Source organism: Myotis nattereri, assembly GCF_964212035.1.
Source record: "Myotis nattereri genome assembly, chromosome: 7".
Lineage (NCBI taxonomy): Eukaryota > Metazoa > Chordata > Mammalia > Chiroptera > Vespertilionidae > Myotis > Myotis nattereri.
In genome coordinates, this window is record NC_138082.1 from 45,893,809 (window position 1) to 45,919,731 (window position 25,923).

The following is a 25,923-nucleotide window of genomic DNA, read 5'->3' on the forward strand; positions in this document are numbered from 1 at the left end:
GCTTGCACTTTTCCTGCCACAGTCTCAATCAGGTTCTTCTAGTGATAGGGGACTCCATGGCAGACAAGATAAAGGAAAAAGAGCTTTAAAAATAATTCTGGAATATGTTTGCTTTATGTTAGCAGATAATTTCTTGCTTTTTGAAGAGTATTGTTACATTATTAAGTATTTTTAGCTAAAAATAAGTAAGGAGCATATTAGAGACTAAGTGGCCTATCTACCCCGTTTCCTCCCAATATTTTATTATGAAAAATTTTAAACATTCTAGAAAGTTGAAAGAATTTTACCGTAAATACCCATATACCCAACCACATATATTCTACCATTAATATCTTTCTAAACATCTGTTCTCATGTATCTATCCCTCTATCCTTCCTTTAACCCACTTTATTTTTTTACTCATTTCAAAGTAAATTGCAGACATTCATGCACTTCTTCTTAAATACTTCAGCATGGATTTATCAACTGGATTTTAGTATTTGTTTTTTCCAGTTTGGTCCTGGGAATGTGTCAAGTGTGTATCCACTTACTCTGCCACCATTTTGGAATCTCCTATAAATGTTTTTTTTTAATTGAATTTATTGGGATAACATTGGTTAATAACACCACAGGTTTCAAGTATATAACTCAGTAACACATCATCTGCAAACCGCATTGTATGCTCACTACCTAAGTCAAGCCTCTTTCTGCCACCACTGATCCCCTCATTTGCCCTCTTCTACCTCCCCACACTCCTTTCCCTCTGGCAATCACCATACTGTTGTCTGTGTCTTTTTTTTTTAATCGCTTAATTTTTTTACCCAGCCCCCAAACCCCCTCCCTTCTGACAGCTGTCAGTCTGTTTTCTGTATCAATGATTTTGTTTGTTAAAGACATCTGCTGAGTTTTGACAAATGCAAACACTTGAATAACATTAGGTAACTTATTTTTTTATTTTTAATTATTTTATTGTATTAAAATATTTATAACATAATTACCATTTTAATCATTTTTAGGTGTACAATTCAATGGCATTACGCACATTCACATTGTTGTATTGCCATTGCCACCATCCATCTTCAGCACTTTTTAATCTTCTTATACAAAACTCTATACCCATTAAGCAGTGAGTCCCCTTTCTCTCCCAACACCCAGTCCCTGGTAACCACTGTTCTTCTTTATTCTTTTTTTTCTTTTTTTGTTGTTAATCCTCACCCAAGGATATTTTTCCCATTTTTTTCTCTTTTATATATTTTTATTTATTGCAGACAGGAAAGGAGAGAGGGAGAGAGATAGAAACGTCAAAGATGAGAGAGAATCATTAATAGGCTGCCTCCTGCACGCCCCCCACTGGGGATCAAGCCCGCAACCTGGGCATGTGTCCTGACTGGGAATTGAACTGTGACCTCCTGGTTCATAGTTCGATGCTCAATCTATGAGTATCTGAGCCATGCAGGGCTGGGCTCCATTGATTTTTAGAGAGAGTGGAAGGAAAGGAGGGAGGGAGAGAGAGACATTGATGTGAGAGAGACACATTCGTTGGTTGTCTCCCGCACACTCCTTGACTGGGGCCAGGGATCAGGTAGGTGCCCTTGACTGGGAATCAAACATCGGCCCTTTGATGCGAATGTCGGCACTCTAACCACTGAGCAGCACCATTCAGGGCTACTGTTCTACTTTCTATCTCAATAATTTGACTATTCTAGGTATGTCATATAAATAAAATAATATAATATTTGTCCTTTTGTGTATGACTTATTTCACTTAGCATAATTTTGAAGATTCATTCATGAAGTATGCACCAGAACTTCATTTCTTTTTAAGGCTGAACAATATAAAGTGACTTATTTTTAAACTAGTGACCCGGTGCACAGATTTGTGCACATTGAAAGGAAATTAATTAGAAGAAATTCTTCAATATCGAAATTCGCGCTTTCTCTATAATAGAAGTGTCAGAGATGAAAGAAAATTAGTAAAATGTATGTGAAAATAATATATAAATTGATTAATAAACAACATGATATAACAGCAACAAAGGCATAATAAAAACAACAAAAACATGATATGAAAACAATAAAAACAAAAACACATTTATCAATGATAAAATGATTAAACTTATTCTGATATCTCTCTGTATACCACATTGAGAAAGCAACATATAACTGACCATGTCCGAAAACGGGTTCAGGTAGTAATATTCTTACTCTGTCTAGAGTTTGTCCTTGTGGTTTATTAATAGTCATCACAAATGCTGGCATCACGGGAAACTGTCTTCGAATTAATTTAAATGGAGGCCAGTGTCAGATGGGGACAAATCAATTCTTGAAATCAGAACAACCTCTCCTTCCGCAGATCTTGTTAATACTTCAGCTTCGACTCTGTTAGGTCACAATCTTGTGATGATAAATCTAGTTCCATTACAAAGACCCCATTTACTATTAAGATTTCTCAGTAGCATGATGATTGCACCTACTTTCAATTTTAACTTATGACATGGAATTCCTGAAGGAGTAATACTATTAAGAAATTCGATGGGAGCTTTATATGTATCACACATATGTGAGTCAGCGTTTATTTTTAAATTGCCAGTGCGCGTCATATGTAGCAGCATGTCAGATGGACGGACAGTTGGTCACTTAGCCTTTATAAATATACTAGAGGCCTGGTGCACGAATTTGTGCATGGGTGGGGTCCCTCTGGGTGGCCTGCAGGGATCAGGTGGAAACCCACAGTCCAACGCCACCTGCAGCTCCTACCTGCTGCTCCTGCTCATACCAGCCCCACTGTGCCTGCTGCGGGCTCACGCCCAATCAGTCCCGATTGGGAGAGGCTCGCGCTGCTACAGCAGTACTTGCCAGCCATGAACCCTGCATCTGGCGCCCTCCCAAGGGGAGTGGCCTGTGAGATGGGACTGAAACCAGCTCTCCGACATCCCCTGATGGGTCCCAGATTGTGAGAGTGTGCAGGCCAGGCTGAGGGACCCTACCGGTGCACTGTCGGGTCAGGGAGGGACCACGGGAGGACTCCAGGGCGGGTCCGGCCTATCTTGCTCAGTCCCTGATCGGGCCAGACCCCAGCAGCAAGCTAACCTCCCAGTTGGAGCAAATGCCCCCTTGTGGTCAGTGCACATCATAGCGAGCGGTTGAACAGCCTTAACATACCATTAGCATATTATGCTTTGTTTGGTTGTTCTGCTGTTTGGTCTATTTGCATATTACCCTTTTATTATATAGGACTAGAGGCCCGGTGCACAAATTCATGCATGGGTGGGGTCTGGCCGGCCCGCCCACCCTGATCTGATCCGTCAGGGCCAGCCACGGGGAGGGGTCACAAGAGGTTGGCCGCCAGTCCCGCCCCCTGGTCAAATTCTAAGTCTAACTCCCCATGGAGAGGACAATTTGCATATTAGCCTTTTATTATATAGGATAGATTTTTTATGCTTTTGTGTTTCTTAATTGACTTTTCTTTCTTTGAATAAATCACTCTATATAACAAAGGTAACTCTGAGTATTCAGTGTTGGCTGAGTATTTCTCCAATACTTTCTTGTAATGGTCTATTTATTATTTTACCTTTCTGTTTCTCAACTGTAACTTTAAATTTGGGGACTGGGGTAGGGAGGTGTACACTGAATTGAAGGCAGGAGTTGAGAATCTCACTGGGCCTACTGAGTTTCTGAATGTTTTAAAGCAGATTGTTTGACGTCTTTAGACTTTCTAAGAGTTCCTCTGGCTCTAAAGTTGCATGAATATATGATTTGCCTTTGTGAATATACTGGTAGACAAAATCTAGGTATTCAGTACAGTTCATAGATTTTTATATTTTAAACAAAGAGCTACTTAGTTGGAAACTGCCCAACTAGTCTCAAATCTGCAGGGGCAGGATGTAAATAACTGATGAGCCCTGATCTCTCAGAAAGAGGCAGTTTTTGCTTGATTCCAGGGGCTGGTGCTATTTGGCACCAGAAACCTATTGCCCAAGCTTGCAATTTATCAAGAGAAACCAGAAAACTGGATATTTATATGAAATCTTACGATTTCTGAATTTTGGCAACTAATGCAACTAAAAAAAATAATACTTTGCATGCCAAAGAAAATACATGTATGAGCCAAATTCACTCTGCCAGTTGACTGTTTATGACCGTTAAGGAAAAATTCTTGGCCCTCTTCTCATAAATATAGAAAGTTTTACTACTGACCATGAAATGTGTTTTAAAGCTACATAGTCTGAATTTCAGGGTAATTGTATTTTTAGTATTTCATTCCTAAGACTTATTTTAGAAAAACCAAGACGATTGGCATCTAGTGGGTAGAGGCCAGGTATGCTGCCAAACCAGATACAGTGCACAGGAGGCCTCCACAACAAGCATTATCCAGCCTTGAATGGCACTATTGAGTGCCAAGGTTGAGGGACTCTGATCTACAGACTTGTTCAGATTCAAGTTTAATTATTTTTGGTCTAGTTCTCTCTTTGTGATGTTAGTGGCTAATGATTATTGCCCAGGTCCATTAATTTGTTAGAGCTTTTCAAAAGACTGATATTTTAATTTTATTCATTCCTTTGTTTTTTCATTATCTGGAATACCTCTATGAAAAGAAACTTTTTTCATCAATTATTTGGTTACCCTGAGTTATAGTTTATAAAGTAAAGGCAGTTTAAATGCTTGATGTTTTTTCTTTTTGTACCAGCCAGTAACATTTTATACTTTATTCTAGGTTGATCTCCTATCAAGAGTTTTTGGCATTTGAATCTGTTTTATGTGCTCCAGATTCCATGTTCATAGTGGCTTTCCAATTGTTTGACAAGAGTGGAAATGGAGAGGTGACATTTGGTAAGGAAAAGAAAAGATTGTAAGTGATAAGTGAAGTTAGTGAGGCTGGTCCAGTCTTAATTTATAAATCGAGTAACTGCATATAGATTGCTGGATTATTTAGGAGTTAGTCAATTATCGAAGTATTACTTGGCTAAAAGGCTTTACACAGGTAAATGGTTTTATTTTCTTGTAAGCATTAGACTATTGTAAAAAATGAAGGAACCAAGGAATGTCATTCCTTAGCTCATTGAGTCATTGACACTCACACGCCTAAAATAGGCAGAGTAAAACTTTCTTGTTCTGAGCCAGCCTGGGCAATGTCTTCATGAAACAGACTGTGACCAACAGCTTTCTCTAAAGGACTTCTGGCATAGTGTTCAGAGGGTCTCTGTAGTGTCTTTGGAAATTGCTACCATGACATTTTAACACCATGAGTGGAACTAAAGGAGGAGGTTAAGGCAAGAATAGTTAGCCTTCTCTGAACCCCCTTGTAGAATCCTGGTTTTAGGAAACAAGGATTATGAAAATTGCCATCTGAGTTGGGTGTAGATTCTTTGATAGGCAAATAAATAAGCGCATTGCTGATGTCTCACAAACTATAAACTTGGATTTCTGTTTGTCATTATGCATTAATTTTTAATGACACTTATTTGCAAAAATTAGTTTCTCTTTTAGGAAAAGTATCAGCTAGTTTTTCCTGCAATAGGCTTTTTAATAAAAATAATGTAGTGTTTTTAAGGACTTTGAGCGTTCCGTTCTTTCTTTTTTTAAAATTTGGAATTTTTAAGTTTGATAGCACAACACTTATATAACACTTTCCATCTTAACCATTTTTAAGTGTATAGTTCAGCAATGTTGAGTATATTCACATTGTTGTGATAATAGATCTCCAGAGCTTTTTCATCTTGTAAAGCTGAGCTAGATCCCCATTTATGGTGTGAATTGGCATCAATGTGTAGTAAACTCTTGAAAGTTGGGCTTTTCCTGAGCCACAACACTAAATCTTTATTCACTATAGAGTTTGTTCTAAAACAGATACTTTTAATTAAACCCAAAGGAAGGAGTATCACTGCATGGTAAGACTGGTGAGCATGTACAGGTGTTCAGAAGGACCAGTGGTGCCTTTGCTGTGATCTTAGTGGGCACATTTTCTAGCTTGGCATTGATTGTTTCCTTCTGCCCATTGGCCCAGTTGTCTTCTGAATAAGATTTTCCCAAATAAAAACCTATGCAGAACGTTTTAGGTTCCCGTGCATATTTTGGCATTCTCCCTGCTTTGGAGCAATCTCTGGCCATTCTGCCTCCTAAAGAATGTTGACTTTCCTCAAAAATACCTAGATTCTGTAGTTTAAAGCATAAAACCTTTGTATCTCATCCTTCAGCATTAACCCTGTACTACTGATAATGCTGCATTTTCTATTTTCAGTAGGTATCAAACATGCTCATATGTCTCACTTCCAAATGTGCAGAAATGCTTGGGAAATACCTTGATACAAATATCTGCATTAATGACAGTATATCTGTGCTTCTATCACGTGTCCATTGTGTAAAATTTATATTTCCCAAAAACAAATTGTGATTTATCTTGTACTTTCTATCTTGATATCATGGTTTTTTGTGTATCCTCCATTTGATTGATTTACCCAATTTCTATTTTGAAAAATTAGTCACTCAAGTTAGTACATCTAACAGACTAACAATAGAGACTCATGCCATTGTTGATTAGTATATTAAAATAAGTGTAGGAAGTAGCTGGTTTACGCCACCTTAAAATTTCATTTTATAGAGCTTTAGCATTTTATAGATACTTTATTTTTCCCTCAGACTATGATTTATGATTTTAAGAACATATCACTAGGATTAAAAGCAAAACAAATCAGTTTTAGTTTTTATAGCATCTAGTATGAACTGAAGAACATATAAACCCTCCAAAATCCTGCTTTCATTATTCTCCATCATCTAGAGATGGGAAGATTCTTATGGAATAAGGTAAAGCTGACCCACCTTTCAACATTGTAACTGGGGTCTCTGGCCAGCTGGATGATTCTTTTGATAGTGCTCACCTATTTCCTGGGGACTTTGACCATTTCCCCTTCCTGCCTTGCCTCCCTAGTTTTGAGGATCCATTTTTAGATGATGTTCTTAACTCAAATGAAAAGAATCATAATGAAAAAGAGAAAGTTTAATTTTATATTCTTAAGAAAACAGGAAGAACATCGAAACTGTTAGAAATGCCATATAACAAGATTTCTAAAGCTGTATTTCAAGACTGTAGAAATTCAGCATAAGAAAATAATTTTTATAGGGTTTTTGGATCTGTGATAAAGGTCAGTTTTCATGTTTGTATCCACTTAATAAAATGAATAATGCTTATGTATTTATAAATATAGTTTAAGTAAAAGCAAATTTTAGATCCATTCTAACTTGAAATTCTTTTCACCAAATGGCCTTGTGTTTTCTAGTTTGAAGCTTATTTAAAGAATAGTTTTGTGTTGTGCACATCTGGAGAGAAAGGTGGGAGAGAATATTGGATGGAAGGTGTAATGGAGTGGGGAAAGACTGGTATGCCATGGGTAGCTCTCATAGACTATACTGATGATGTTATCTGTGTACTTGTATATATTGTTCTCATCTATGCTTTTGTTTTTTTAGATATGCTTTTTTATTCACATCAAATTATATCTTGTGTGCATCTTTCAAGTATTATATAAGTAGCAATATTGAATAACGTTTTCTTGAGTTTGGACAAGTTTTTTTTTTTTTTTTCACTGTTAGAGATGCCTTTATTCTGGGGGAGAGGACTTACATTGAGACCTTGGTAATCCATTTCAGAATATGCAAGCTCAGGAGAGGATTCTGGAGTTTTTATAAGAGGGAATAAAATCATTAGATAATTGTTTCCTCATTGATGTCCCTTTAATACAACTTCTAGTGCATGCTGTGGATAATTACTTAATGGCTTGTATATCTGTTACTGCCTGGTGGCATGAGCCTTGTTGAGGCCATTGCATGACTGGTGTGTGCTAGATACAGTAAAAATTTGCCTTGGTCTTACTGTTATCCACTAGTGTACTGGATATTCTGCTTGACAGAATTAGCTTAAGGTAACCTAAATAACCAGTTACACTACATTGTATTGTCAATAGCTGATATATTTTTATCATAAATTAAGAAAAGCCTTTTGCTTTAACAAAGATATAATCATTAAAATAAAATGACCACCCAAACTCTTCATCTATTAACTAATAAATGAATATAAAACATGTTATACATTCTAAGTTTTCTATTAAAATCTCAACATTGTGTTCCAAAGTATTTGCCTAGGAATAGGAACTCTCTAAAGTGAACTTTTTCAAGGGCACTACTTCACCCCCTGATTGTAGGATTCTCAAAAAGCAGATTCCTTTTGATTTTGTATTGTCTTTGACCATCAATATGTATAGCAAGTAAAAATGTGTTCCGTTTGTGTCTCTAAAATAGACTCTTTCCCCCTAAAGGGAAGAATAAATTAGGCATAACCACTGCTATTATTGAAAGGCTCAGGAGATGGAAGTCTACGTATGAAAAATGTACCTTCTCTCAGAGGAAACAAACTGTAGACATGGAATAATATGAAATACTAATGCTAATAAATACCCAGCTTAGTTGGTAAGAATTAGAGTTTCACCTGGTGTTCAAATTAAATCAGGAAGAATTTTTGAGGCTTGTTTAAGATATTGCAGAGAAGGTCATATTAATAAGGCTATTAGAATGGCTATTAGAGTTTGAGGTAAAAAAAAAAAAAAGACATGCTGTTATTAGTTTTTATCACCATTTGGTGATAGACTGTGAAAGCATCTAGTTTCTATAGTAATAGATGCCTTTTAAATTAATCTTTCCTGAGAAATGGACCTTTCCATATATTTGACAGCATGACTACTCTGTTGACTGACTATACAAAGTCCCTCCTGGAGGTAGGTAAAGTGTTAACAGAAACACTTCCTCTCAGAAAAACAGAGGAGGTCACCCAGAAACTGATGATCCACCTGGGAGTAGAACCTAGAAGGCTGGGACTCAGTCTACATGCTGTATTGATTGGGACTTCCTCTACAAGTTCCTGTTGTTGATCTTTATTTTGCTGTTGTTTGTTTTCTTTTTTGGTCTCTTAGTTGTTTCTCTTCTTTCCCCCACGTTTTCCTTCACTGAAAAACTCTTTACCTCCTCCAGTCTTGCCGTTGTTTTTGTTCAGTGACACACAAGGATATTCATTGTTCATGGTGGAAGCCCTAAAGGCCTCTCTGACTTCACTTTAAGAGCTGTGCAGGTGAAACTCAGCTGTTGAGGACTTTTTCCCCCTGACAATAAAAATGTTTGGTCTCAAGCCTGTAAGTTGGAAGCAGTGGCTCCTGCTGGGCTGAAATCCTTGGAATCAGGATGTCGTTGGGCTGATGGTAGGTGGGCTGTGTCACAGGGCTGATGGCTTGTATACCTACAGGAGGAGTTCTCTGGCCACACCGTTGGTACAGCAGCTCCTTCCAGGCTCATTCATGGAGCAGGCATGGCGGCAGTCTTGGAGAAGAGTGCCAGCCCCGGTCAGAGGTAATTTTGTACTGCAGAAAGGTGAACAAGACCAGTAGGAAGCTCCCATAAGGACCAGGGGAGGGATGAGGGTGGATAAGATGGGGAGACTCAGTGGGGGAAATTAAGACCTCTGTTAAAGACATATTTACATAATATATATGCTTCAATGTATATTTCATCTAGTCCAATCATCATAAGTGACTGATTCAGCTAAACTGACTAATGTTATACATCTGTGAACATTTTTACTTAATCTATTATCATCATTACCTGCCCTCCTCACAAATCATTGTGCTAGTTTCCTTTGAGCAAAGGGAACATAATGACAGGCTACTTTTGTATCTGGCCCCAATTCCCTTTTCAAAGGAATTAGAAATCTCTTTCCATAAGCCCATGCTCTGCAGGAAGTGAAAAGGTGGTCTATTGTTTCCCATATGTCAGAAAATGAATGGATTCCTATTTCTCTTAGCAATGCCAACCTAGTACAAAACACTAGATCATGATCTTGCTGCCAGTAAGATGTGACTGTGTATCTCTTTCATCCAGGCCAGAACTGTGGCTACTGAATTAGCACTCCAAGAAGTGCTATTTAGAGCTCAACACCCTTGTTTGCCACTGGAAAGACGGGATTCTCTCTAGGGGGACAACTTGTTATGCAGTGTCATTTAGGTTTACTGGGTACATTTGAGATTATTGGTGTTCCCTTTCATGTCATACAGAACCTGACAAAAGCTGGTAAGGTAAGAACATCAGCTATACAAGTATATGTTCTCCAGTTCTGGAGCTTTGTCTAACTTTTTTGATAAGCACATCCTGGTAAAAGTAAAGTGGTAATTAAGTATTGGATTGCAGAATAATAGTGGTACTAATTATTTCTGTGAGCCTTCTGAATTAGCTTTAGACAATTGGCAGTGTAAATAATAACAGAAGGAAAGTGAGATACCTCAAGAGGTCCCAAAGTAGGTTTGACATTGTGTTAATCCTAGTAACTATAGTTGTAGACTGTGACATAGCTAAAATAATCAAAAGCATCTAAGGGTAGCTAATAAACTACAGCACATTCCAATGGTCATAATGAAACCATATATAGTAAAAGCTGTCAAATGTCCACTTAAGGAGAAATAGGAAAAGTTCAAACAAATACTTATGGAAAACGGCAATTTAATATTTGGGAGATTACTAAGAGTAATTTAGACCATCATTTTAATTGTTTTGAAGATGTTCTAATATCTTATTTAGAGGTTGCTAGAAAGTTTATAAAATAGGATTTTAAAGTTTTTATTATAGAGCTTTTTTCTAAATGTAGATTATACACTGTAATTTTGACTTATAAATTCTATTTTTGTGATAGTAGAAAACAGTTTTCATAGTTATTTTTTTGTAGTTTGAAAGCTTCTGAACTTTTTACTTTATTTGATATAGTTTCACTTCTGATCACATAAAGGGAAGTCAGTGTTATTCTACCATTATATAAAATCTATCTAGGTAGTAATATGTACATTTCTTATCAAATAGTTGAGTTTTGGGACTTGTGACCTTTAAAATAAAGATTATCATAAAATAACTTATTACCTTTAATAAATAATATTACTCAAGTATAGGTAGTTATTTAACTTACTCTGTTCTGCTTTCCATTTATTTCTTAAACTATTTTTTAAAAAATATATACATTTTGCCGAAACCGGTTTGGCTCAGTGGATAGAGCGTCGGCCTGCGGACTGAAAGGTCCTAGGTTCGATTCCGGTCAAGGGCATGTACCTGGGTTGCGGGCATATCCCCAGTAGGAGATGTGCAGGAGGCAGCTGATCGATGTTTCTCTCTCATCGATGTTTCTAACTCTCTATCTCTCTCCCTTCCTCTCTGTAAAAAATCAATAAAATATATTAAAAAAATATATATATATATACACATTTTTATTGATTTCAGAGAGGAAGGGAGAGGGGGAGAGAGCGATAGAAACATTAGTGATGAGAGAGAACCACTAATTGGCTGCTTCCTGCATGCTCCTTACTGGGGATCAAGCCCACAATCCGGGCATGTGCCTTTGACCGGAATCAAACCCGGGACCCTTTGGTTGACAGGTGGACACTCCATCCACTGAGCCAAACCAGCTAGGGTTGCTTTCCATTTATTCATGTTTCCTTAGTTTCATACATTGTTAGACTTAAAAAGAAGAATAATTAATTTGGAAATAGAAACTGCCAAATAAATTGGAGAATTCTAAATTTTTTTTCTGATCTATCATAATATTTTTAGCTCTAAATATTTTATTGCAACCTTTATTATTTTAATTATCTTGTAAACTTTAACATATTTTATAATGTGAAGTTTCATGTAGATTTAAGGGTAATCCTTTGTGTTGGTTAGAAGTCAGGATCCCATGAATTGCTATTGAGTTAATTTTTTGTTTTTTGAAACAAAACCCCATAGGTTTAATTTTTGTTTATGGAAAGTAAAAATGATTGGATATGATTTGAAAATTCTTCAATACTATTGCTACTTCGGCAAGAAATAAAATGCTACATTCCATTTGAAGCAAATATGAGAATCCCATCTCCCCAGTGACATCCAATGCCTTCTTCCAAGTTACTGATTGGTGTGACCTATTCAGAGCTGTTATATATGTTGAGTTCAGACTGGCAGGATTTCTAGTTCAGGATGCTTACACTGCATGCCCTCCCCGCCCCCCCCCCCCCGCCCCCCATAGCAATGCTTTTATCAAGGAAAGGAGGTATAAAAACTAAAGGGAATCCATTAAACCATTTACAACATTGAGATCTGTATCTTATTTAAAGAATTTGAAGAAATTAGAGAAAATAGCATAGTTGTAGATTATAAAATATTAAACTTGCATTTACTAATTCTTTGGTATAATTTGATAGTTATTGATGATAAAACCCTTTCACTAATATAATTGGCTTAAATTTGAAAATAATTTGTTCTTTAGATGTCATTAAAACAGGCTTCCTGCTTTCTTAACTTTTCAATGATTTTCTTTTTTTGCATGAGCTTTTAAATTAGTCTCTCCCGTCTATGCTTATTAAAGTACCAGTCATTTGTGAACTGACTTTTATAGTAAGGGTAGAACTGTGTAAGAAAGTGAATGACATGGTTAGTGCATGAAGACAAGCTATTAGAGGGTTTTGGTTGTATATTACACAGTGTGACTGGTTCTTATCTAAAAGTTAGTATACTGTGTTTAGTCTTTCTTTATGTAAAAGTGAATCACTAATTTCACTTATCTTAAAATATTTTAATAGTTGAGATTAATAATCATGGTTTTTATGAGGATTTTGAAGCTTTGTGTCAAGACCATATTTTTGACAATATCAGAAGCTTTTAATAAGGTGTTTGCTGCTGAGCTAATGATACGCTTTTGGTAGTATTTCTTATACCTATCTTCAATAGACATATTCAGGGTAGTGTGAATGTAATAATCAAGCCTCAATCAAACCATACTTAGTATGACAAATATTGCATTATACTGTAATTTAGGTATTCATGCTTCTGATAAAGGGCTTAATTCGACTCCTTGAGGAACCGGGAAAACACCGTTGATTTTATACTGGGATGCAAAGTAGCAGCCATTTATAGTGCAAGATATAAATCACTTCCTAATTAAAATTATATCAAGAGAAATTAAGAATCTTATGGCCTTATATGTAATGGTACACAATCTTAAGTGTAAAATTATATTTTGTATCAATTCTGTTCCTGTGCATGGGTTTCTGGGCACAAAAATCTTTGCAGCTAATCTTAATAGAATCAGATAATATTGACTTTTAAAATTTCTCTTAATTTCTTTCTGTAGGAACATTGCAGTGGACTAAACTACTTATTCTGGATATAATTTATTTATTTTTGTTTTCCCTTTTAAGAAAATGTCAAAGAAATTTTTGGACAGACTATTGTTCATCATCATATCCCTTTTAACTGGGACTGTGAATTTATTCGGCTGCATTTTGGGCATAATCGGAAGAAGCATCTTAACTACACAGAATTCACACAGTTTCTCCAGGTGAGCTGAGTTTTCATAACTGGTGTAAATATATCTCATTCCTCCTTCACCTCGTTTCCTTTAAGTTTTACTAAGTTTATTATAAAAACTAGCAATCCCCTAGGGTATTTTATCTCCATTTTTCATTTCCCACTCCCAGAAGCAACATTTTAAGACTTTTATAATTGTTTCTTTCAGTACTTACTTCCATAGCTTTAAATAATAAACTTGTGCTGACATTTCTACTTCAAAATTTTTCACTTATAGGTATTTTTTTTATTGAATTTGAACTATGGAAGATTAGTAATTACTTCTTTCATCTCTTCCTCTCTACCACAGACTTGAAATTTTCTGTGTCTCCCTACCCCCATCTTATGAGTCTACTTAGATCAATATCATATTTGAATTACTATAATTTTGTAAACACTATGCATGACTAAAATGATCACTTAGAGTTTCTAGTTTTTCTTATTTGTTTCATTTTCTATGTATTAATGTAATTCTCAAACTTTGCCTGTTATTAAAATCTCATTTTAATATGTTTAAAACACATTAGGTATTCTATCAATTTCATCTTCTGAGAGCTCTCCAGGAGCTTTCTTTCTTTTTAAAAAAATTGAGGTAAAATTCACTTAACATAAAATTAACCATGTAAAAGTGCACAATTTAGTGGCATTTAGTGCATTCACAGTGTTGTAGAACCACCACCTCTAATTCAAAAACCTTTTCATCACCCTAGAAGAACACCCTGTACCCATTAAGCTGTCACTCCCCATTCCTGTCTCTCCCCAGCCCCTGGCAACCATCAATCCACTTTCTGTCTCTATGGATTTACCTACTCTGAATATTTCCTATACAGTTGACCCTTGGACAACACGGGTTTGAACTGCACAGGTCCACTTATATATGAATCTTTTTTTAGTAAATATGTACTACTATAAATGCATATTCTCTTCCTTATGATTTTCTTAATGACATATTCTTTTTCTCTAGCTTACTTTATTATAAGACTACAGTATTTAACACATAACATATAAAATATGTGTTAATTGACTGGTTATGTTATTGGTAAGGCTTCTCATCAACTGTAGTCTATTAGTAGTTGGGAATTTTGACTGGGGGGTTGGTGCCCCTAATCCTATGTTATTCAAGGGTCAACTATAAATAGAATTAAGGATTATCCATGTTGTAGCAGGTATTAATACTTTTCTTTTTCTGTCAGAGTATTATTCCATTGTATGGATATACCATATTTTAATCCATTCATTAGTTAATGAACCCTCTGTTGTTTTCACCTTCTGGCTATTGTGAATAGTGCTGCTATGAATATTGGTATACAAATTTTTGTTTAGATACCTATTTTCAAATCTTTTGTGTATATCCCTAGGAGTGCAATTGCTGGGTCATATGGTAATTTTATGTTTAACTTTTTGCTTCATGGTTGGAAGCTGGACTTTGTTCTCCATGCATAGCTGTCAGCCTGTGATCTCCCTTCAGCTTCATATTGGGGAATCCATTTGCCTTTCTGTTATGTTGAATCTCCATGTGCTGGATTTCATCTCTCCTTTTATTATGGTTTATTTCTTCTTTTTGGTGGAGCACTTCCTGCAAGGGCTTCCTGAGGAAAGTAAGTAATTTTTTGTGAGACTTTTCATATGAAAACCTTTGCTCAATTATTAAACTTAGATTGGCTGGGTGTAGAGCTCAAGTAGGAATTTATTTTTCTCCTAATTTTGAAAACATTCCTCACTTGTTTTCTGGCATCCAGTGATGCCACTGGAAAGTCCAGTGCCATCCTTATTCTTAATTGTGTTCTGAAATCTTTTTTCCCCCACTCTGGGAAGTTTTAAAAAATTTTTCCCTTCCTAAAGTATTTTGAAATTTCACAGTGATATTCCTTGATGTGAGTTTATTTTTATTCATTATGCTGAGCATTCAGTGGGCTTTTTAAATTTGAAAAATTATGTCCTTCAGTTAGAGAAAATATTCTTATTTATTCCCTCCTATTTTTTTCCTTTCTAAAACTAGTAAATATATTAAATGTATGATCCTTTAGTTTTATTTCTTATTTTCCTTCTGAACCTTCTATTCAGTTTTCAATTTTTATTATATTTCTAACATTCAGGAGCTCTTTTTGGTTTTCTGAATGTTTCTTTTTTTAAAATAGCATACATACTATGCTTCTTTTGTAGATGTACTATTGTTTTATTTCTTCAAAAATATTAAAGACAGGGTTTTTTGTTTGTGTTTTTAAATTTTTCTTTTCCCTGCAAGTGTGTTTCCTCTAAATTTCTTTGTCTGGGTCTGTTTTTTATGTTAGTGGCTTTTCTCATATGTCTGATGTTCCTTGATCCTTCTCTGATATTTAAGACTGAATCTTACTTGAAGCTTTTGGTTCACGGTAGGACTTAGTTAGCCTTACTGTGAAGTTCTCTGGCTGGGATGTTGTATTGGGGAACCTCTAATGTCTGCATGTTCAGGTCTTTTCTTTTGAATTGGGTAATCAGAGAGTAATCATCTGGCCTCCCATCTGGATTATTAGGTCTGGATTTTAACATTCTGGCTGCGAAGACAACCATCAGTATGAAGTTGGACTTTCGTTTACTTACCTCTTTCCAACCTGGTCTTACAGTACCTATTCTGTATCCTCCATTAAACTGTCCAGGCAGTGAACCTCCAGCCTTTTGCCAAGGTTGGGAAAGGACAGAGGTGTAACTCTGGTGCAGTAAGGCAGGCAATTAATTGCTTTTTAAACAGACTTTCATCTAAGCCTCCTGTTTTCATCTTCACCTTCACTGTCACATCCAACAGTACTAGTCAGCCAATTTATGAGTCTCTTGGGGGTCTATCCTGTACTTTGGATTGCTTTTTGGCTTTCTCTGTTTCTAGTTTTCTTGGTTCTGTCAAGTCGTTTGTTACTTGCCCTTCTTCTCTCTAATCTTAAAAACATACTTGCTGTCTTCTCCTTTTCTGTTCTCTTTATTCTTGAGTTTTTGTTTGTTTGCCTTTTGTTCTTTTACTATGATTTTGTGAAGCATGGAATTTTGGAAGACAGCCATATATTTCTGAAGTTCTGCTACTTTCATCTCATAGCTATGTGAAATGCATTTCCAAGTGCACAAGACCTTTAGCTTTAGCAAAATTTCCTTTCTTTATCATTTTCCTCAGTTCCCCTATTCAACTTTTCAATTTAGAAGCAGACTTATTTTATTCTATCATTTATTTAATGGAATATTTATCTTTTTAGATAAAGTATCTTTTTAGAGTATCCTTATTTTATCTTTTTTTCTTAATTTTTAAAATATATCTTATTGATTATTTTACAGAGAGGAAGGGAGAGGGATAGAGAGTTAGAAACATCGATGAGAGAGAAATATTGGCCAGCTGCCTCCTGCACACCCCCTACTGGGGATGTGCCTGCAACCAAGGTACATGCCCTTGACCAGAATCGAACCTGGGACCCTTCAGTCCGCAGGCCGACTCTATCCACTGAGCCAAACCGGTTAGGGCCTTATTTTATCTTTTATAAGCTCAGGGTATTATTTTTTTCTCATTAGGGTGATCACAGTTTGAAAACTATTATCTTTTAGGTGTGGGTATTTGTACAACCAGTGCTTGTTCTAATACTTTCAATGTTAGTCCCTACCTGACTTACCTTGTAAAGTGTTCAAACTTGAAAAGTTGAAAATATTATATATTTCCTAAGATAGCTTTCTCTCATTGTTGGTTCCTTTGCATTTACTGAAGATATATTATCTATTTTAATCTGATGTTTTAATTATACTACATAAACTGAGAGCTTTATATATGTGGCTTCTTCTTTCTTTGTGTTGCTTCTCATTTTGAAGTTCTTAATTTCAATTTTTAAAACTTTATTTTGAAAGACTTCAAATAATTTCAAGAGTAAGATAATCAACTCCATGTACCCATCAACCAACTTCAACAATTAGCAACTGTTGGCCAGTCTTCTTTTATTTGTACTCCCCACCCTGCCCCACACCTGGATCATTTGGAAGCCAGTCCCATACACTCCATAATTTTATCTCTGATACTTCAGAAATATATCTTTAAAAGATACATGAAATTCAACTGTTGATCTAATAAAAAATGGGAAATCTATTAAATGAAGATTCTGCTTTGTTTTTACTATAAAGGTCCACATTTTCTTTAGTACTGAGTATCATTAATAAGTCTTAATCATGCCCATGGTTGGCACTGTATATTTCTGAGAGCCAAAGGCATATGCATGAAGAAAACAGAAACATAAAAAATGATATAAAGAAGGAGACAAAAAAGAATGAGCGAGGAAGGGAAAACATACATAAGAGAGAGAGTGGGACCTGTGTTTGCTTCTGATGCTGCTCTGGAATATCCTTTCCATGGGGGACACTTTCTTTCAAGCACATTTTAAGGTTGAAATAGAGATGGAAAATTCCTACTTCATTTGAAAGGTGATGTGTGGTTGAAGCTAAGGTGATAGGAAGATGGAGTGAGAAGGGGTGAAAATTCACACATATGTGGTGATTAAACAACATGCTTCTGAATAATAAATGGGGTGGTAGAGGAAGTCAAAAGGAAAAGGAAAAATACTTTGAGACAGATGAAAATGGAAAAAGAAGAACCTACCAAAAAATATAGGATGCAGCAAAAGCAGTTCTAAGAGGGAAGTGTATTGTTATAAGCACCCACATTAAGAAAAAATAAGATCTCAAACAACCTACCTTTACACCTTAAGGAACTAGAAAAAGAGAATAAACTAAGCCCAAAGTCAGAGAAGGAAGGAACAAAGATCAAAGCAGAAATAAGTGAAATAGAGACAGAAAGATAGAAAACATCAGTAAAGCTATAAGCTGGCTTTTCAAAAAGATAAGCCCTGGCTAGTGTGGCTCAGTTGGTTGGAGTGTCATCCTGTGCACTGAAGGCTCACGGGTTCAACTCCTGGTCAGGCAGAACCTATCGATGTTTCTCTCTCTCTCCCTCCCCCTTCATCTCTAAAATCAGTGGAAAGCATATCCTTGGGTGAGGATCAAAAATTTTTTATTTTAACTTCCAGACCAGATAGCTTCACTGGTGAATACTACCATTTAAAGAAGAATTAGTACAGATTATTCTCCAACTCTTCTCAGAAATAGAAGAGGAGGGTACACTTCTTCCACATTCATTTTGCAAGACCAGTATTACCCTGATACCAAAGTCAGAGAAGGACACTGCAAGGAAAGCATATTATAGGCCAATATTCCTGATGAAGATGCAGATATCTTCAACAAAATAGTAGCAAGCCGGATTTAATAGTATTAAAAGGATCATACACCATGATCGAGTGGTATTTATTCCTGAGATGCAAAGATGGTTCAACATATGCAGATCATTAAATGTGATAAACCACATTAACAAAATGAAGGATAAAAATCATATAATCACCTCAATAGATATAGATGCAGAAAAAGCATTTGACAACATCCAACATCCATTTAAGGTAAAAACTCTCAGCAAAGTGGGGATAGAGGAAACATACTATAACATAATAAAAACCATATATAGCAACCCCACATCTGACATACGTGAAAAGCTGAAAGCTTTTACTCTAAGATCAGGAACAAGACAAGGATGCCTACTCTTGCCACTTTTATTCAAAAAGTATTGTAAATCCTAGCCAGTATAATTAGGCAAGAAAAAGAAATAGGAGGCATCCAAATTGGAAAGGAAGAAGTAAGATTATTTCTTTTTGCACATGGTATGAAAATCCTAAAGACTTTGCAACATGCGCGCGTGCACACACACACACACCTGTTAAAACTAATCCACAACTTTAGGAAAGTTGCAGGATACAAAATCAATATATAAAACTCACTGCATTTCTATACACTAACAAAGTATTGGAAAGAAAAATTAAGAAAATCCCATTTATTAAAAGACAAAAAAGGATAAGATATTTAGGAATAAATTTTACCAAGGAAGTGAAAGATCTGTACACTGAAATCTGTAAGGCATTGATGAAATTGAAGAAGACACACATAAATGGAAAGATATTCTGTGTTCATGGATTGAAACAATATTGTTAAAATGTTTATACCACCAAAGCAATCTATAGATTCAACACAATCCCTATCAAAATTCCAATGGCATTTTTCACAGAAATAGAACATTTATGGAGCCACAGAAGTCCCCAAATAGCTAAAACAATATTGAGAAAGAACAAAACTAGAGGCATTACATTTCCTGAATTTAAACTATATTACAACATGATAGTATTCAAAACAGCATGGTATTGTCATAAAAACTGACACATGCTAGTAAATCAATAGAACAGAATAGAGAGCCCAGAAATAAGCCTCTGCATATATGGTCAATTTTTTACAAAGGCACTAAGACTATACAGTGAGGAAAGGATAGTCTCTTCAATAAGTGATGTTGGGAAAAATGGATAGTCACATGTGAAAGAATGAAACTGAACTATCTTACACTGTGTACAAACATTACCTCAAAATGGATGAAAAACTTGAACATAAAGACCTTAAACTAACCTCCTAAAAGAAAACAGTGGGTAAACTCTTGGCATTGATATTTTGAGTTTGACACCAAAAGCAGAGGCAACAAAATCAAAATAAATGAGACTACAGTAAACTAAAAAGCTTCACAGCAAAGGAAGCCATCAACAAAACAAAAAAGCAATAATGGGAGAAAATATTTGCAAACCACATATCTGATAAGGGGTTAATATCCAAAATATACAAGAAGCTCATACAATTCAGTAGCAAAACAACCCCAAAACCAAGATAACCTAGTTAAAAAATTGACAAGGTACCTGAATCAACATTTTTCCAAAGACATACAAATGACCAACAAACAGGTACATGAAAAGTTGTTCAGCATCACGAATACTCAGGGAAATACAAATCAAAACCACAATGCGATGCCACCTCACACTCATTAGGATGGCTATTAGAAACAAAACAAACAAACAAAAAAACACCACACCAGAAACCAAGTGTTGGGAGGATGTGGAGAAAAGGTGATATTTGTACACTGTTGGTGGGGATGTAAACTGGTAGAGCCACTATGGAAAACAATATGGAGGTTCCTCAAGAAGTTAAAAATAGAACCACCATATGATCCAGAAATTCCACTTCTGTGTAAATATGCAAAGGAAACAAATCCCTGTCCCAAAGAGATATCTGTACTCTGATGTTTATTACAGCCAAGGTACAGACACTTAAGTGAGTATTGACAGATGAATAGATAAGGAAATTTTTTACAGAGGAATATTATACACTGTGGATGAGCTTCGAGGGCATTATGCTAAGTGAAATAAACTGGACAGACAGACAAATATTGCATGGTATCACATATATAGAATCAAAAAAATGTTGAACACAGAAACAGAGTAGAAAAGTGGTTGCCAGTGACTTGGCGGGGAGGGGGGTGGATAGGGAGAGGATGGAAAAGGGTGCAAACTTTCAAGTATAAGATAGGGATAGGTCTGAGGATCTAGTGTATAACATGGTGACTGTGGTTGATAATATTGGGTGTGTATGCATACGTTTTTTGATGGCTCAATGATTTTTTTAAGAAAATTATCCCATTGGAATTAATAATTAAAGTATGCATACATTTTTTGGAACATCCTGTATACTATATTGTATAATTGAAATTTGCTAAGAGAGTAGAACTTGTGTTCTCATAAAAAAAGATAAATATATGAGGTGATGGATGTGTTAGTTAATTTGGGAATCCTTTCACAACGTGTATATATATGAAATCATCAAATTGTACACTTTAAATACAATTTTGTTTGTCAATTATACCTTAATAAAGTTGCAATTTTTAAAAAAAGTAAAGGAGGGGAGAGAAAACTTTGTCAAGTCATGCTGGTTGTTTACTACCATGTACTGTTTCTCTTTCATATGTATTTACCAGTTGAATTTTAGTTTCCCCACTTCTATTGCTATTTTCAAGACACCTGCTAGGGTAACTTTAATGTCTTTGAATTATTGAGATATTGCAAGTGGGTATGAAAATATTTAAATAAATTAGTAAAATGGTGAGACTTCAACCAAAAACTATATTAAATGTCAGAAAAAGGTAAAGCAACATTTGTAGGCTTTCATAAATAAATGAAAATGTTAATTTCATCTAAAAATAATATTTTAGTACTTAGATATGAATATTATTTCCATAGTTGCAAATTGTGTGAAAATGGCATTCAACAGCACCATTATTATATTGTGGTAACAGATTTATTTGGATTATGTAGCAGGTCCTTAGGGCAGAAATGTTGAAATTTTGACTTTTGTATCGTACTAAAGGTATTGCTGCCACATTTTATTGTTTCTATGGATATAACTTATCACAAAATTTGGCTGTTCAATAGTTCAAAAGTTCAGAGATCTTCTGGATTGTTTTACAGTTTATGAGTAACTGCCCAAAGTTGGATGGAGTAAGTGGTAGCTGAACACAGGTCATGTATTTTGTTATTCATACCTTTCATGTTAGAACTACAGTGGGTCCCTGGACAATGTGGAACTAAGAGCACCAATCTCCACGCAGTTGGAAATCCACATACAGCTTTTTCAGTCTTCCCTCAGTATTCAAGGAGGATTAGTTCCAAGGCCCCTGCCAATATAAAATTCTAAGAATGCTCAAGTCCCTTACATAAAATGGTATAAAACAATGCGTACAGTTTGCCCTCCACATCCATGGATTCCCAAACACAGATCTGTGGTTGGTTGAATTTGCCACTGTAAAACCTGGGGATACAAAGGGCTGACAATATATTTATTGAAAACATTTGCATATAAGTGGAACCACGCAGTTCAATCGTCAACTGTACTTACCAGCGTTTCTCACTAAATTTATTTTTAAATTGTTTGAAAAACAGTTTCTAATTTATTGAGATTGGGGGGTGGGCTGACTTTGATTGCAACATATAGAAATAGAAAAACTTAAAATGAATCTAAACTTATAATTCAGGAAGTACTCTTGGATGATAGGAATGCCTTCAAGCAGGAGAGAATAAATTATTACTTAATTAAAAGACTTAAAACACTGGAAATATACTCAACTTGTTTTTAGTGATGAAAACTTTTCAAACAAATGAAGATTTCCCCTCCTCTTCCGTTTTCTTCATTGCCATGCTGTGATCCCTTTTTACTGAGTAGTAATATGTAGTACATTTTCAGGAAAATTGGCTTTTCAAAAGAAAGTAAAAGTGCTGTAAATTCAGAGCTGGACATACTTCATTTCTGTAGTAAGTGCATGTAGCAAAAGGATGTCTGTGCTTCCTTTCCAAAACATACAATTGGGTTGTACTTGAACCACTCTGATGCGCTATTTCTAACTTTTCGCTTCAGGAGCTGCAATTGGAACATGCAAGACAAGCCTTCGCACTGAAAGACAAAAGCAAAAGCGGCATGATCTCTGGTCTGGATTTCAGTGACATCATGGTTACCATCCGGTCTCACATGCTTACTCCCTTTGTGGAGGAGAACTTAGTTTCAGTAAGTAAAAGCAAGTACTCCCGCTTTCTACTTCCTTAAACCTTTGGAATCACTGGGCCCTGGATTGCCTCCCTGGACCCACCTGACTCAACTATTCTGATTTTATTTGGTTGGTAGAAGGTAAACAGGTAGGGGTGATGGCGAATAGTCTTCCCCAGATCATAGCAGAGCCACCATCTTGTTCTCAGACATTCCAAATTGTTTATTTCCGTTTACTTAGTCCAACTACAGAATACAAGGAAGTCCGTAGACAAGGATGTGCAATTACTTTTTCCAGTGGGCAGTAGCTCTCCTTTTTCCATCCCCCAGACTCCCAAAGCCTTGCTGTAAGGATGGCTCCTTCCTTTGTTGCCTGCAGGGTGCTGTTTGCTAGAGGGATCATCATTGGCCTCTACTCTGTTTTAACAACCATGGCCATGGCAGAAGGTATGGGGGAAATATGTGGGTGTCAGCCTCTGTGGCTCACTCCTCTCTCTGCCCCTTCACCTGTGTGTCAGTCTGCATGGATCAGACAGTTTTTTGTTCCATAAAAACTGCTAATCTCTATAAAGTAATCATCTGGGCCAATAGCACACTGATGTCTTCCACTTCCTCACAAAGAATGGTGAAACTTTCCTCACTTCCCAGTTGTATTGTCCGGGGGTTGTACTTATGTATAGGTTTTTGATTGCTGCTTGTTTTTAATGGAGGAAAGCCAATGAATGCTTTTGTTGTTTCAGCTGAAGATCATTATCTCTGATTTAGACTGGGGTAGAAAGATCAACTTCTGTTCTTTTTCTTCAGTGAATTTGAACATGGAGCATGTCACTTTCTCCTACACATTTCACCTCCTTGACACCCATCTCCCACTCCCTTACCCTCACCTCAAACCCCGGTCAAAAAATGAAAGGAAGGAAGAAAAAAAAGTGAGAGAGGGAGGAAAGAAGGGGAAAAGGAGAGAAAATCCTAGAGAGAACTTATTGAGTGCCTTACAGTGAAGGAACCCACTTAATCTTGTCCATTCAGGTTGATATGTTAAATAATTTGCTTTTGGATCACTGGTATCCAAATTCAGACTAATACAAATATCTGTATTTGGGTTAAGGCATGTATGTGTATGAGGGGTGGTAGGTTGCCACTCTGGTATTTCCATAAGTATTTATTTGAGTTTTTAATAGATAATGTTTTCAATCATGTGGGTTCCTGTGACTCCTGGCTTAGAAATTAGGCTTTGCAAACTATAAAAAGTATTCATTTTTTAGTTTATGGCCGAATCGTAGGGCAGAGGGAGAAATTGCCTCCTCACCCTGCAGAGGTCATGAAGGCCACATTGCCTCCATCCCTTCCCAGCATGAGAGCCTTTTTTAAGCTCTTCCATCAAAGATATACTTTTTTTTAATATATTTTATTGATTTTTTTACAGAGAGGAAGGGAGAGAGATAGAGAGCCAGAAACATCGATGAGAGAGAAACATCGATCAGCTGCCTCCTGCACATCTCCTACTGCAGATGTGCCCGCAACCCAGGTACATGCCCTTGACCGGAATCGAGCCCGGGACCCCTCAGTCCGCAGGCCGACGCTCTATCCACTGAGCCAAACCGGTTTCGGCCAAAGATATAATTTATGATGAATAAATCCTGTCTAGATTTTATCTGCATTTTTTGGAGTTTTGGGTAGTTGTATCTTTCATGATATAGATTCAGAGCCCAGCACAGACTGTTAAATATCTTAACTATAACAATGGCCTTAAAAAAAAAAAGACTAGGAAAGTTGATATAGTTTTAAAATTTAAAGTTACTACTGTTTTTTCTGTATGTGTGTGAAAAAAAAAAAAAAAAGCAAGTTTTAAAAATGCTCCTTATAGTGTAGTATTGATGTTTGGATTACCCAGAACTAGCAGGAGTTCCATAGTTGAGGGTCTTGAAAATCCTGTTTAAATAACTATTGTTTTTGATCTGCAATAATTATATTTGTTGTTTCTGACCTTATAGGTAGATGAACCATGAAGTCCAACTTCCAGATGTTGCTTTCTTCCTTAAAACCTAAATTACATAGACCTCCCTGAGGGCATGAGCGGCACTGAGTGTTTCAGTAGATACTTTCCTTGTATTTATGGACTGGTTGTTAATCATTTTAATAAGGAAGACTCCTTTGGATATTCTTTGAGAAAAGTGCAGTGTCCATAACATGTTTGTTTTGTTTTTGTTTTTTAACTTTTTGTGTTGTGATTTCCTAGGCAGCTGGAGGAAGTATCTCACATCAAGTTAGCTTCTCCTACTTCAATGCATTTAACTCATTGCTGAATAACATGGAGCTTGTTCGTAAGATATATAGCATTCTAGCTGGCACAAGGAAAGATGTGGAAGTCACAAAGGGTAAGACTTCAAATGTATATATTGATTTGAATCTCAGCATTTTCACTTTTTTTTATTTAGGGCATGAGGTTGATCTTAGTTACCATTCTGAAGTCAGATCCAGAAAGTATGTTGCCATGTGTATATGCTTCAGTTGGGCCATAATGGTCTCCAAAAATCCAGGTGGATTTAATGGGATGCTGAGGTCAGAAATGGAAAAGTGGCTTTGACAGTTTTGAAAAGAACCTTGGCCCAATCTGTCAAACAGGTCAGTGGCACTGTGGCAGCAGCTTGTTTGTACTAGGAAGGAGTTGCCACGGAGAGAAGGGCAAGCCCATGCCTTTTGCTGAGTGGTAGTAGGATGTTTTAGGTGACTGGAGAGCAGCCAGTTCTTTTATTTTGTAACTCTGAAGACCAAGGTGAATAAACAAGATAAAAAGATTTTAAATAGATTGTTTTATCTTTGAAGTTAATTTATCTTTGTTTGTTTTTGCTGTTTCATAATCATAACATTTTCTTTTGCTAGCTTTCAGAATTTTATAGTTATACTAGAGGCCTGGTGCAAGAGATTTGTGCACTTGGGGGGTTCCTTAGCCCGGCCTGTGCCCTCTTGCAGTCCAGGAGCCCTCAGGGGATGTCCGACTGACAGCTTAGGCCCTCTAGGGGGAGCGGGCCTAAACCGTCAGTTGGACATCCTTAGTGTTGCCACAGAGGTGGGAGAGGCTCCTGCCACCACTGCCGCGCTC

The 25,923-nt window shown here is 36.3% G+C and overlaps 1 protein-coding gene across 7 annotated transcripts in view; it reads left to right on the top strand.

The window, feature by feature from the left end:
- The window catches only part of SLC25A12 (solute carrier family 25 member 12), a 171,523-nt gene that overhangs the window by 107,175 nt on the left and 38,425 nt on the right, over positions 1–25,923 (top strand). For 5 of the 7 annotated variants that reach the window (XM_081095643.1, XM_081095645.1, XM_081095647.1 and 2 more), the window contains 4 exons: positions 4,693–4,808; positions 13,229–13,368; positions 22,698–22,844; positions 25,060–25,198. In XM_081095643.1, coding sequence (XP_080951769.1) covers positions 4,693–4,808; positions 13,229–13,368; positions 22,698–22,844; positions 25,060–25,198 — 542 coding nt within the window. Of the gene's footprint in view, positions 1–4,692; positions 4,809–9,264; positions 9,369–13,228; positions 13,369–22,697; positions 22,845–25,059; positions 25,199–25,923 lie in introns of all 7 variants that reach the window. The other 2 variants (XM_081095648.1, XM_081095649.1) reach the window with 1 other exon arrangement.